The sequence below is a fragment of the Sitodiplosis mosellana genome, unplaced genomic scaffold (assembly GCF_009176505.1).
Source record: "Sitodiplosis mosellana isolate CC-2019 unplaced genomic scaffold, AAFC_SMos_1.0 Smas_scaffold_14, whole genome shotgun sequence".
NCBI classification, from domain to species: Eukaryota; Metazoa; Arthropoda; class Insecta; order Diptera; family Cecidomyiidae; genus Sitodiplosis; species Sitodiplosis mosellana.
In genome coordinates this window covers 120177-134149 of record NW_022595256.1, presented here as the reverse complement: position 1 = coordinate 134149, position 13973 = coordinate 120177, and the positions used below count along the sequence as shown (strand labels likewise).

The following is a 13973-nucleotide window of genomic DNA, read 5'->3' as shown; positions in this document are numbered from 1 at the left end:
AACAATGTGAGAAACGTCATAGCGTTTTTCACTGAGAGAGTAGTGTCTCTCTTCGTCAGAGTGTGCGATGTTTTTTCCGCAACGAATTGAAATACAAATGCGATGTTTTTTTTTTCTGAAACGGAATTCTTATTCCCACATCAAAAACACATAACAAAATTTCATTTTATTCAACAAACAATTTTCTTTCACATGATACGATATTCTTCCTCTGGAATGCAATTTTAAACCGAAATTATTTATATGTGATTCGTGCATTATGCTTGATTTGTACAAAAACACAGTTCATTCTTATTTCTGATAATAAATAATTGCTCAACGCAATGGAAAACTGGACAATTTTCGTTGTATTAAGACAATCTTTGAATCTTTTTCAATTGGACGATGTCAAAATCATTGTCATCATCTGGCCGTCTGTTTATGTGTAAACGTTCCTTGTTGACTGCATTCAGAACGGAGAACAGAACCAGTCCGGTCGTCAAATCCGATTTGGTTTTAACAAACTTTCGGAAGTTCATTCGATGATCCCGGAAAATGCCCGAGAATGTGGCTCTTCCTGGTTCGAGTGGCTGTGTTGCGTCTAAATTCTGAGCCGATTCATTCGCAGCCGTCGAAACCAGTTGTCGATCGATCGACTGCAATGTGGCTCTGTTCAATCGTCCGATGTTGACGACTTTTGCTTTTTTATCGAATGCAATTTGAATATTTTCCATCTAAACTCGGGTAAGAATTCAATGAGATATGTGATTAATTAATTTCATGTGCTGAAAAAAAACTCGGCTTACCGGTTGAGGTGCCTGGTCCCAGTTTTGGCTTATATTTGCTGCATCTTCTGCTGCTTCAAAATTCAAAATATTTTCGTCCGAGTCTCCCGCTGGAAGTGGACTTCCAAAATCCATTTGCTATTGCGAAGAAGGTGTTTTATTTTCATTACAAATCGAGCAAATTCGTGACAATTAACCAAATATTTATATGTAAACTTCTACTCACGAAAAAGTCATCATCATCGTCTTCATGATTTGAATTCTCATTAGACTCTGCCATTGGTTCCGAGTGACGATGCTGCAGTACATTACACGATGGTTCAAACTGGTAGAATTCGAACAAATCCTTTGAAATATCACACTTTTCTGGAAGCATCAATTTCTCTGGTGACCATCGTCGGTAATTGATACGTCGGATTTTTTTGGCTTCTTTCGATTTGACTTTGATAAAACCATCATTGTCCGACGAGTCGTTGTCCGGACAGTCGTTGAAAGAAGGCTTTTCTGGGTTCTTCTTCACTCGTTGACCGCGTTTACTTCGTATGGTTGCTTGAGTACTGTGTGAACTTTGGCGATTCAATGCGAATTTCCAATAGGATGGACCTGCCCAGTAATTGCGAATATTTGCAATTGCCCGATATGAATACTCGCCTTTCGATATGTCATGCACCGACAGAGCGTCCGCATTCTCGATATCATCGCATTCTAATGCGTTATCAAAATTGTTATTTAAATCTTGTTCGGCGACCACGTCTTCTTGTGACACCCACATAGGATTTGCTTGGTTCACATCAAAATCGGGGTCGAACGCATAATCCTGTGCTATATCACTATGAACAAACGACATGCTGCAGTTAGAGGAGAAAACAGGTTAAGCTTGAATCGTGTATTCACACAACATTCTTGGAACTTACTCTTCGGGTTCGTCGTCGTCATCGTCGATTGGATTATCTTGAATGCGATAGCCCGACAGCATTTGCCGAATGGGTAACTGCTCGCCAAACCTGAGATCAATCGGTAGTATGACAATTTCCATATTTTCGTACATGCAATCATCTTGAAACTGAAATTGAACGAGCAACAATGAAGAAAATGAGTGGAAAATGTCTGATCAATTGCTGTGGTTTACCTCAAGCGGGTCATAGACTCTTGTACTGAAGAACTTATCCTTGGCAAACAGTTGAAGAAGTGCGTTTTTGGTTGGCAATATTGTCGTGAATAATCGATTTGCATCCGCTGCATCGCCACTTATCTCATTCAATCGGTATGTCAAATCGTCTGGTAGTGATATCATATTTAGCGGAGCATTCATATGATATTCACGGGCAATATTCATGTTAACTGTTCGCCGTTTCTTACGCTGTTTTCGTCTTTTCTGTGGAGTTTCTTCCATCTGGTCATCACAATTCTGATCGTTGATGTCAGCTGGATCATTTTTTGCATTTGGCACATTTCTAGCTACAAGAAATTTGACATTTGAATGTTTGACAGATTTTGTGTGATGCAAAATATTTACCATTCGATCCAACGCCATATCTCAGCCGATGAACGTCGTTGCAAACCGAATCAACCCGCACTTCATAAATTTTCATCGTAGCATCCAAGGAAATGCCAATGTTCCGAAAATTTCGTATGTATGCATTGTGATTCCGTACTAAAGTGTCGAGTACATCGATTAACGCAACATTCCAAACATTCTTTTTGTCGATTTTCTGAATTGATCGATGAAATTTTATGAAAGTGAAATATTCGATGGTAATTTGCATTGACTTCTGTTAAGCACTGAGTCTATTGCCACGTGATTCCGATATTTAGGTTAAGTTTTTTTCGGTGAAAATGAAAATCGCAATTCGCAATGCTTAGTCAGAGGGCAACGAACGAAGAATAACCACCGCCAATATGCATAATTTTAATGAAAAGCCAATCCAAACCCATGCACCAAACTTTTAATCCACCAACAACAACAACAACAACCAAATGAATGGCATGTACTTACGTTTGCCTGGTACATTGAAATAACATTTTCCACGACGTGTACATGGTCTTCTTCGTGCATTTCACCTTCAGCATGTTCCTAATGAAAATATCAATTCCCATGACAATTGTCGATTAGCATTTTGTCTATTTTCAACGCAAAAATTTGCAATTTTTATGTCTCACCGAATGGTTTGTGCTTGTGTGCGTGCTGCGATTTGGCGTCGACGACATTTCGAGTTTTTTCCACGCGTAAAAAATTCAAATGAAACGATCGGCTTTTTTTTCTCTTTGTTATTATTCGGCTAAATGTGCTCTTTTTAAACCATTAAATCCGTAGATACGAAATGACAGACTTGGCGTATTTGTACGACGCATACTTGATGTCTATGCCGCGACGCACTTGTGTTATGTTTGTCTATCCTTTTCTCATTTACATTTTGGATAATTCAAAATCACGGCCTACTTTAAATGTATGCTCCGTGCACACACTAACTCACTATCGACGCAGAGCAGAAATTGAAATGAGAGAAAGAGAGGTTTGCAATACAAACACGTTGCCACTGTACGAAATTGTAAATATAAAGCATCCGGCGATGTTTGTCACGGAGTGATGCGATGCGAAGAAGAGAAATGTATCAACTTTAGTTCGAACATGTTGTTTGGTAGTGTGAAGGCGATTAGCCGATGACGATGCGATTGAGAAATTCAAGTATGGTCGTAGTTTACTGTACGTTTGCATTTGTAATTGTAGACTCGTTTGCATGTATTTGATTTGCAAAGCATCTCAACACTGGATTCCTTTTGTGACACTTGATTTTCTTTCATGCCAAAGGTAGACGGCAAATTGATTCTTATTGACAGTGTTATTGAAAACACCGTAATAGCATGCAAAAACCTTATTGGATATTATGTTTTTCAAGTGTGCTCCGTCTGGAAAGATAATAAGTAAAAAGGCGGTCTTTTGGTTTTATTTAAGTAAACATTTATTTCATTTTCCCTTACAATGATACAGAGATCGGATAATGATAGAAAAAAAAACGGCATAATTTAGAATTCAGATGAGCAATGTCGCATTCCAGGAAATGAATAATCGCTCGAACGAACAACATCTCATCGTGTGGATTTAATGTAATGGCATTACGTTGTCGTTTTGTTTGAAATTCTCTCATCCGTAATTATTCATGCAAATGAAGGATTTAAAAAATTTTTTTTCTTCTTTTTTTTCGCCTCGTTGAGCTACAGAGATAAAATGTTAGATTTTTGTCATTTGCTTCTTTGAAATGTCGCAAATAGAGAAGAAAAAGAAGAAAGATACGTCGAAAAAGGAGAAACAAGAACAATAATCTTTCTTTTCATTCACATTAAATCAATTCACGTTTTGTCCCACATTGGACTGTGACACAACATAATTTTAACGATTTCAAAACATCAATACGAGGATATTTAGATCAGGCAACGCAAGTAGTCGACGTAGTCATGAACGTCATGACAGTGTATATCATGGGTAGCTTCAATAATTAATGAACCGCTGATAAAATGACACACGTCGTATAGTGAATGTAAAACTCACACGCAATGCTGCGCTATGTAGCACATCGAATGTTATTATACATTTAAATAAAAAAAAACACACCAATCGAGTAAAATCACTTTTGTTTTGTTTTGTTGTCTCTGTCTTTGTCGCATTTGATCGAAAATGGTTTTCGAGGGTCTGACACACGTAGTAACGTTGTTTCAACTTTTTCTTCAATTTTCGTCCCTTGGATGTGTATCAATGCTGAATTGAATATATAGAAATATACGGTACAAACAAAATAAATAAAATAAATAATCGTAGTAATTCAATTGATTAACAGCTCCATTGTGTCTTCATAAGTTTTTTTTCTGTCTTTTTTTATCTTTTTCTTCTCTTTGGTTCTGAACGCCAGAGATAGAGGGCCGCTTTTGATATAGAAGATATTGTTTCTATTTAAATTTTTTTTTGTTTTCAGTGTGTTTGTGGAGAAAAACGAAAAAAAACGGGGCTCCAAATAAATGAATATTAATAGAAAAAGTATGTGTTAGTGTTCTTGCTGTTGTTTATAATTGCATTTATAGGCTCAATGGTCCGAATAGGTAGACACCAGGATGTGTTTCGTCTGTGTTGCCCAAGTAGTGACCGTACAATTCTTGGTACCGAGCCAACGTCAAACCGCCCCGTCGTCGATCTTCGTCCTGTAATTTAAAATAAACGGTCGTTTATAAATACAGCTGGGGAAAAAGGGATTTCGCATATAGTAATATGCGAAAATAAAACATATGAGCCAAGGATTAGAAACATTTACATCCAATAGTTTGGCGAATGCGTCATCAACAACTTGAATATTCTCAACAGCGATGCGAGTAATGCAATTATAGCGGTATTCCTTGGCTCCAATAATTCCATCTCCATCGATATCTATCGATTTGAAATTGGCTTCAATGAACGCTTTCATTGCCTGCAACCGCAAAAGGGGAGAAAAAGAGAGAGAGAAAGAGTGAGTTGGATTCAAATTAGATTTGAACTGAGAACTTTGTGTGTCTGTGTGTGTGTGCTTCAGGGGAACTATCAAGTCAAATGTATGCACATAAAAATAGCGACTGTCTGTCGACACACAGCAGTCAACCACACCACTTCACTGTAATTGAAACAATATCAATTTTTTACAATCACATCAACTCTTTAAACCACTTCACTTCCATTGCATGGATATTGTGTGGATAGAGTTTTATCTAACGGCCAATCTAAACTAACGCGAAAGCTAATTTCGGCGGAGTTTAATTAAACACATTTCGAACAGCACACACGGAAACCGAATTTGTCTCCCGTACCGAATTGACAAAAGAAAATCAATTACCTGGGGAAACTCGCTATATTTCTTGCCTATGCATGTCTTCTGAACGGCTTGTTTGAATTCTTCTGTTGAGATTTTGCCATCCTATAAATGGTCGATTTGAGAAAGAGAAAGAAAAATAAAAAAAGAAGCAATGCTAGCGATTTTAAATTGGGTCGACAATTCGTAAACATGTCAAATCAATCAAGATAGATAGGTTGTAATTAATGGCAACCCATGCATGTCAGTAACAAAAATAACATGGCTCATAATCGAATCGAATTGAATTCGACAAAATATAATGTGTGTGTGTGTGTGTGCTTCATTTCACGTACCTTATCGAAATCGGCTAGGTCGCTGATTTCGTCCCATAGGCTGCGCATTATATGCTGATATTCAGCCAGTTTGGCTGGGTTGCAGTCTCCTCGGCCTTCGATGATACAGGCACGGAGTGCCATGCACTCGAAATCATTCGAATCCAAGAATCCGTTGTTGTCAATGTCTGCGGGCGCCAATCAATAAATAATAAACATCAAACAGAAATTCGCAAATGAAACGAATATTTTTCATATAGGTACATATATGTACGTAATATACTGCACATGGATGGACTTGCTATACACATGCTATCAAATTGCGGTAAATCGATCTTGTCAATGAATTAATTAATTTAGTGTTTACAGAACATTAGCAAAATTGAAACTCAACCAAATGTCCCACGGCCTAGTGCGATTTGTACATGTTTGGCTTAAATTTAGACCGTGGTGAATGTTGTCGTTTCTTTTTTTTCCTTTCGAAAAAAAGTGTTCAGCTTTACACACAGTGGTCACTTTGATTTACTCACGCATGTAGTGGTTTCATTTTAAATGTATATTTATTTATAGCCGCCGATATAGGTAATTACACGCTGATTTTGCACTGATGTCGTTTTATTTGACACCCAAACATATGTAGGAGACTGAGAGAGAGATAGCACCAGCTCACAGATGTTATTTTATTCAGGTTTTTTTTCTCGTTTGTTTGCAGAAAAGGCCAATGAAACAAACAAAATGCGAGCGAAAAAATAAATCGATTCGTTTGATTTTTCAGTTGCTTTTGTTATGTGAAACTCGACTCTCGACATTTTGGCATTAATTAACATTTACTTTACGTATCCTTTTGGATGAGTTTCATTTTGATTCGCTTTCAGAGACAAATTCTGTTCGGAAATCACCTCTGAACATATGTATACTTTTGAAATTTATATAGAATAGACAGACTTCATGTCATCGCCGCTAAACATCAACAAGAGTATATTTTAAAGCTAATAATTGTTCTTAAAGAGGAAATGAGTGTTCAATAACACGCACGAAATGAAAAATAAATGTGAAAAATGGAAAAATGAAAGTAAAGACAAAAGATTGTTTGAGTCACTTACCGTACATATAACGCACCACAAAATCAACGCGATTGTCCCACGAATAGGCCATTATTCCAACGAAGCACGTTATAATTTGTCCTAACTCAATCGAACGGATTTTATATCGTGTTGCTTTTGTCCTTGCCTCGATTTACTTTTGCTTCAGTACGCCTATAGTACTTGTCCGTGTAATTTTGTTTGGTTTCCCTTTCTTGCTATCACTTGGTTTTCTCAAAACTCAAGTATTCTCCACATGCACCACAAAATCAACAACTGAACAATACACCGTTGGCACACAGCACACGAAATACCGCTTTTATCGACAAAATTCTATTCAGAAAAACAGAAGACCAAAAAACAAGACAAATTTTTTTTTTCTGTTGGTCGTTTACATTACAAATTAAGTATGAGAAGAAGAGGAAGGAAAAAAAATATTAATTCGTTCAGTGTGTTCTTTCCCTTTCGTTGCTCTTTCACTTTTGTATGCTTTATCTTCCGCGTCTTTTCCGCTTGTTTCGATTTATATTTTGATTTGATGTGTATTATTATTATTATTAAATCGATATTTGCTTTGGTTCGATTAAAAACAAACAAATCGTGATTTCGGTTTTCCGAAAGAGAAAGAGACGTGATGTACGAACAACAAAGTATTATTTTTTATGGTACCGACAGTGATAAAAAAAGATTGTAAATTTTATTCAAATAAAATATCGCTCACTGACGAGAGTTGGATGGCGAAACCGAAATGGGCTTTATAAAAATTGACTTTCGCTGAGAGCTCACACTTGATGACCGACTTCGTTCGCGTTTTGTTTCTAACTGAAATTCAAAATTTCATGCACCCAACGAAATACGTGTGGCGCGGAATCTTGGGATCTCGGGCGCAGGAGTACTCTATCTAATGTGTCGTTCCTCTCGCACACGTAACGGACCGGGCACACTTTGCGTCGTTTGAAATATAATGAGCGCGCGCTTTCTCTCTCGCTTCGCTTATGTCGCGTGCGATTTTCTTTTTTTCGATTAATTTTCTGATTTTACATAAATTTCGCTTCATATTTCGCTACCGATTGCCTTTAGGATTTGCAAAAGAGGAAAGAAGAGAAAAAAAACCAAGCAAAAGAAAGAGAGAAAAGAAGAAAGAGAGAATGAGAATCCGTTAAAACAATACCAACATACATATATCATTCTATATAAATAGTGAGAGCTTGTTTTGATACATAAAGCATATTTGCTTGCTCGGCCTGTAGCTCGTTTGGGGTATTTTTGCGGCGATGATTCGGTGAAATCGAAAATCAAAAGGAACAAAAGAAACAAATGAGATGAAGAAAAAAAAATACGAGGGAAATATAAGTAATGAAATTGGCAATGTCAATCCACTTAATAAACACACAGATGCGAAAATACACAACTGAAAAATCAGCGGCAGACGATTACGCAGGCACACAGCGTTAACCTAGCTCTGAATCACACTCCTGAAAAAACGTGTGTACACGATTACGTATATCCCACATTTATGCGAATGCTGCCTGATGCGCGCGCTAATACACACAATTTTATTTCAAAGCGTGAAATCGTATTACGACGTTAGAAGTTCGGTTCGTTGGCTACTAGCGCGACAGTTCGTAACGTCCATTAATATTATGATCAACACATTCACACATGTGAAAATAATTACGATTCACTCGAGTTTCTAATTTTCGCATTTACCTCATTTTTCGCCCATTGACACCGCACACCAACGAACAGAAGAGCAGTAACACACAGAGAAGACGAGAGAGAAAGAAAAAAAAACACAGTCGGAAAACGGCATGACCGACAAACTGTTGCTACGTTTTCTCGAATGCGGCGGGTCGACATCTTTGCGGCAAATGAGAGCTTTATCGTTGCTTCATTTGTTTCGTTTTTTTTTCCTTTCGATATTTTTGTTCGTTTAGTTTGTGTTGTTTTTGTTGATGTGGACGATGCGGTCGCTTTATCAGACGCATGCCAATATAAAGGAAATTTCCCAGGAGCATTAATAGGTCCTAGACAACGCTTAAAATGAACGACCAAACTTTTTTTTCTTTCTTCTTTCTCGGTTTTTCAAACAATATGTAATTACTCGATTCCACTCGTTTGCGTTCACACATCATTTGCTGGTGTAAGACGGATGCCGCGGTGCCACACATGTCCAAACAAACTATATATCGTACAGTGACATACACAGCAAGCAGGGAAAATTCTTGGAATAATACAAATAATAATGTAATAAAATGTACGACATGTAATATATCATCAGGCCAATATTAATTCGATTTGATGGAATGGTGAAAGATCTCATACAAGATACAAGACAAGTCGTGAATAAAGTTTTCCGATGTGATTATTTCATTGGTCACATATTTTACACATTTCATTTTCAAAGAAATCATTTCAATTGAAAATGCACATCGGTCGTGAAAACAGACCGAATTGTTGTTTTATTGTTGTTGTTGCGTCTGTTGCATTGAGTTGCAGACGAAAGTTTCCGCTTTTATTTACTGGGCCACTGTCATTCTATTGTTATGTCGCATATTTTTTGTTGCACTTCGAAACAAATTTATTCGTTATTTTTAGCATTCGATTGTATTTCGCACACGATACTCGCATAATAATGATTTGCTACTTATCCAATTTATACGGAATATCAAATTGCAAGATGATTTCATTCGATCATTGATTGCCGACAGAAAGATATATTTGACAGTTGATATGGACGAGGTCATCAGGAGCCGTACAAGGACGGTAAAATGAGATGTATGTTTAAAACGATTCGAGCATAAATCGCAAAGCATTTGCTAAAATCTAGTATAATTTACAGTTTGGTAAGCAAGGGAGATAGAAACATTCGTAGAGATAGAATGCTTTATTTGAATTCGTACCATCGTTAATTTCAAACGGATTTTCTGTTTGAAATAATGAATACAATTATTTTTCCCATCCTAAATAAATATATCTTACGGCTGAACGGTCCCCACCAAGAATAGTTCGTGGGGTCGTGAATACAGCGGTTATGAAAAATAATTATTACTCTACTCCTCCAATCATAGGACTTGGTCTGGCTTTAATAGCGTTATTCAAATGTTTAATGACGACCGCGTTTGATAATCAGAAAATTGGAGGGAAAACCATTCATTCGATCGATTTCGATTCGATAAAAATCGAAAAGTTACTAATGTAAAATTGAACTTGAATCGACACACGGAATTGAATTGGGTCATGAATCCGATTTCGACTCGGCCGATTTACGATAAACACGAACTGCTAGTCTTGTGTCACGCTAAAAAGTACACCGGTCCCAGTACTACGATTAATTAACAGCACCGTCGAAATGTGTACATTGTACACATAATAATGTTTCAGGTGAATACGCCTCCACAGCTATAGGTAATGGTTAGTATTTGGATTGCGGTCAGAGAGGGAATTAGACGAAAGAATGTTTGATGAAATGTTCATTGGCACTTTTTTTCTCCGGTAGGCATAGGCAATCCAGCCTTTAGTCGAAAGAGAGTCGTACATTTAATCAACAAGTATCACGTTTTGCGTTCGTCACCGATTGGACCCACCGGCCATTAAATTTCACTTGGCCACGGATTCGTTAGTTGAAATTGTACGCTTGGCGAGGTTAATAGGGACCGGCAATTATGCTATTTACTGTTTATAGGCGATTTAATAACGTTGAAGTGAAAAAAAAATATGAACCCTGAGCATTAGCACAGCTTTCTTCATCATCTTACATTGTATTGAGAGTGGGAGCGAAAGCAGTGGTACATCCAAAAAAGAAAAGCCGAAAATCCCTTCAACAATTTGCGGCTTCTGGGTGTTCATTTCTGATGCGTGCCCCTTTGTGCGTCTCTTGATTGCACCAAATGCCTAGCCACAAAAGCATAGTGAAACGTGAATGACAATTGTAGCAACGACAACAAATCTGATCAAAATGTTATGTTTCATCAAAACGTTAGACATTCGAAATTGTCGGTCGGTCTAAATTGAAATGCAAGTAAATGAAAAGCAGTGAATTTCAGTAATTTTACATTCAAATAGACCTTTTTTTCCCTCCCCGAACACAGCGAACGAACGAAAAACTCAAGCGAAAGCGAAGAAGAGAGAAAAAAATGGTTTCATATTGATTGACGTCACTTAAACATTGAAAAAGTGTTCGGTGTTTTCTAGCAAGTGAACGAAATGATTGCAATGAAGACCATGAAAATGAAAACGGAACGAGCGGTGAGATTTTCGAATTGATTAAATAGCATGGCATTAGCCACATATTTTGTATTTTCTGCGTTTTGCTCGCTGTCTGCAGCTTTGTTTGCTATTTGAAATAATTGTTCGAAGCGAACCGTCTAAATAAACATCTAATTCAGTGGGGCTAAAATCTTGAAAATCGAGCCACCCAACCAACCGAGAGCAGGCTATTTTCAATATTTTGCGGTGCTATTGCTTTTGTCTTTTTTTCCCTTCGGCTTCTGTTTCTTCTTCTTCTTCTTTTCTGTTCAGAGTTTTATATTCGAATTGTCACTTTTTTTTCGTTTTCACGAGCACAATTGTTGCAATTGACACATACGCCCAAATCGGTATGCTCATTTGAGGTTTCGTACGGTCTCTCTTCTTAGTCATTGCATACATAAATTGGTCAGAAGCCAATTTGATATGAATATGTGATCTTGTCTCTTGTGTTTATTTTCAACTAGTTCTGGCTTGAATATAGAAAGCAAAGAGAAAAAAAAAACGATATAGAGTAGCGACAAACAATGCTTGTTGCCATAATCGAATAGTTTTAAAACAAAAGGGAACAATGTGCATAGAAAAAATACGTGGCATTGTTTAGTGTCTGCGAAAATGCAAGGAATTAGTGAAAATAAACAAAAAATTGACACCGTAAGTGCCGCCACAAGGCGAATTCTTTTTTTTTTAATTCGCGAATTTTGTTGTCGCTCAAATAATTTCTTTCACTCGCTCCTATTGTATTTTAATAAAGCATCGATTTTCGACATTACCTTTTCTTATATTTTTTGTTCGTACTACATGTGTCCAACGTCGCGCATTCACCTGAAATCAGCGATAAACAAATAAAATAATCGAAAGGCTCGCGTACAATTTACATAAATATACCTTTTTTTATTTAGATTTTTTTCTCCACTTTTGTTTCCATGTATAAGTTCTATTACATCATTATATATACTTTTTTTTCTTTTTTTAAATATTCGTTTTCAACACATTTCTCCACTCTTTGCCAACAAAAAAAAACAATTCGATGAATAAATTCCATAGTTCACGTTTTATAAACACTCTCGTAATACATTTTCCATAAATATTTCATTTTTCTATCCTTTTCGTTTAACAGCCGTATTTATTTCTTCTTTATTTTGTAGTTGTTGTCGGTAGTTTATTACTGAGGGGAAAAATATATATCGGAAAACAGAAAAATAATTTTTATGGCCTTAACATGAAAACGATTCCATTGACTCTATATATCGTCATGTCATTCTCAGGGTATATAAAACTATTAGCGTCTTTTATTGATTATTTTCAGCAAATTTGTTGGTTTTTATTTTTCTCTCTCTGTTTTGAAAATATAGATTTTATACATATTTAAAATTTATCCTGTTTGTCAACGTATTTAACTTGTATTGTTTGGTTTGTTTTTCACTATAAATTTTATATTGTTCTATACTAATTTGTTGCACATAAACTAAATTCTTTGATTTTTAAGCATATATTACATATGCTTCGTCTACAAAGGACATTCAAGCAAATAACGAAGTGTTTAGAGACCTGGCCAGTCTATTTTGTTAATTGCTCTTGCATTTTTTTTCCCTTTTTAATATAAAAAGAACGACTTGTTCTTCAATTACATTATGCATTTATTGGTTTATTTTTACAGTTGGTTTTATTCTCATTGTTGTGGTTGTGGTTGTTGCATTGTTTGTATTTATAAATAGCGACAATGGTGAATTTCATTATGCTAATAATACTAACTTTGTTTTTGTTTTGTTTAAATCTTGCGATTAGTAGACATCACAAAAAAGTGGCAAAACCTTAAAATTTTGATAGAATCCCTTTAAAATATACCGAAGCCATTGATTAAATTCCATGTAATCATTAGATAATAATAATATGAGGCAAAATTTTGAAAAAAAAATGCATATTTCTACTTGTGACTTTTTATGAAATCATTTGATTGCATTTGAGCCGAAATGTCATCGTATATCCAGAATAAAAAAAAATCCGCATCCGAAACAAAATAAAATTTACGCAACTTTTATAATCGCTTCAGTTCAGTTCACAAACGATGGTTCAACTAAGGCATAAATAAAGGACGTAATACTGAAAACATATTTTTGTCTGTTTATTCACGCAATTGTAATATCCACCATCCATAAATTGAGTTGCATCTCAATACATTTATTTTCTCGTATTCATCAAATTTCAACGGTGCAAACACACGATGTTCATTTGAACCAAACACGTCGGATATTTGATGCACTCGTTCGTACACAAACTTACTAATAAATTGCACTAAAATGAGAACAGAAAAATACTCGTTTGATTTCGTTTCGTTTTACGGTAGCTTACGAGTTGAACAAAAGTACTCAAGCCGAAAAGTGAAAAAAAAGCGAAATGGCGAAACATTAAATGACAATTTTAATCAGTCCCAAAAGAATGTTCTACATGTGGAATGCACAAATGGATGAATTCATTTTGACAATTTTAATGTTTTAGTGATGCTAAAAAGCCAACGCAATACATTAATGTTTTAACCTAAACTTATTATTCAAATTTGTTCCACTGCCAACTTGTTCCTGTGTATTTTTTTTCTCTCCTTTTTGAATTCCTTGCCCTAAAAATGCATATCTATTTTCATTCGAAAAACAAAAAATGAAAACCAAAAACAAAACTCTCCATCAACGCTCAAATTTTGAATATATTTTTTCAATCAACAACAACTAATCGGATTAA

The 13973-nt window shown here is 36.0% G+C and overlaps 2 protein-coding genes across 4 annotated transcripts; both read right to left on the bottom strand.

Moving 5' to 3' along the window:
• Window positions 1-132: 132 nt before the first annotated feature.
• LOC129567978 (condensin complex subunit 2-like) lies at window positions 133-3355 on the bottom strand. Of its 2 annotated transcripts, none has more exons than XM_055445414.1 (8): window positions 2925-3355; window positions 2761-2838; window positions 2281-2476; window positions 1894-2222; window positions 1679-1827; window positions 991-1612; window positions 786-902; window positions 133-713 (listed from the first exon to the last, which is right to left on the bottom strand). In XM_055445414.1, exons 1-8 carry the CDS (start codon window positions 2970-2972, stop codon window positions 351-353), a joined length of 1902 nt encoding a protein of 633 aa, XP_055301389.1. In that variant the 5' UTR covers window positions 2973-3355; the 3' UTR covers window positions 133-350. The 2 variants fall into 2 exon arrangements, with proteins under 2 accessions (XP_055301389.1, XP_055301390.1); XM_055445415.1 differs by having other exon boundaries at window positions 991-1594; window positions 2925-3347.
• Window positions 3356-3700: 345 nt separating this feature from the next.
• LOC129567979 (sarcoplasmic calcium-binding protein 1) lies at window positions 3701-7915 on the bottom strand. 2 transcript variants are annotated; one of them, XM_055445417.1, is made up of 6 exons: window positions 7711-7915; window positions 7011-7322; window positions 5929-6095; window positions 5618-5698; window positions 5066-5218; window positions 3701-4955 (listed from the first exon to the last, which is right to left on the bottom strand). In XM_055445417.1, exons 2-6 carry the CDS (start codon window positions 7060-7062, stop codon window positions 4833-4835), a joined length of 576 nt encoding a protein of 191 aa, XP_055301392.1. In that variant the 5' UTR covers window positions 7063-7322; window positions 7711-7915; the 3' UTR covers window positions 3701-4832. The 2 variants fall into 2 exon arrangements, with proteins under 2 accessions (XP_055301392.1, XP_055301391.1); XM_055445416.1 differs by having other exon boundaries at window positions 7715-7869.
• Window positions 7916-13973: the final 6058 nt, after the last annotated feature.

Bases quoted from the DNA above. Each gene is read 5' to 3' on its own strand.
- LOC129567978 (XM_055445414.1), bottom strand. From the start codon at position 2,972: ATGTCGTCGACGCCAAATCGCAGCACGCACACAAGCACAAACCATTCG. The intron at 2,839-2,924 runs GTGAGACATAAA...TATTTTCATTAG, and splicing joins ACACAAGCACAAACCATTCG to GAACATGCTGAAGGTGAAAT. The intron at 2,477-2,760 runs GTAAGTACATGC...CGATCAATTCAG, and splicing joins TTTCAATGTACCAGGCAAAC to AAAATCGACAAAAAGAATGT.
- LOC129567979 (XM_055445417.1), bottom strand. From the start codon at position 7,062: ATGGCCTATTCGTGGGACAATCGCGTTGATTTTGTGGTGCGTTATATG. The intron at 6,096-7,010 runs GTAAGTGACTCA...TGGCGCCCGCAG, and splicing joins TGTGGTGCGTTATATGTACG to ACATTGACAACAACGGATTC. The intron at 5,699-5,928 runs GTACGTGAAATG...GACCATTTATAG, and splicing joins ACCTAGCCGATTTCGATAAG to GATGGCAAAATCTCAACAGA.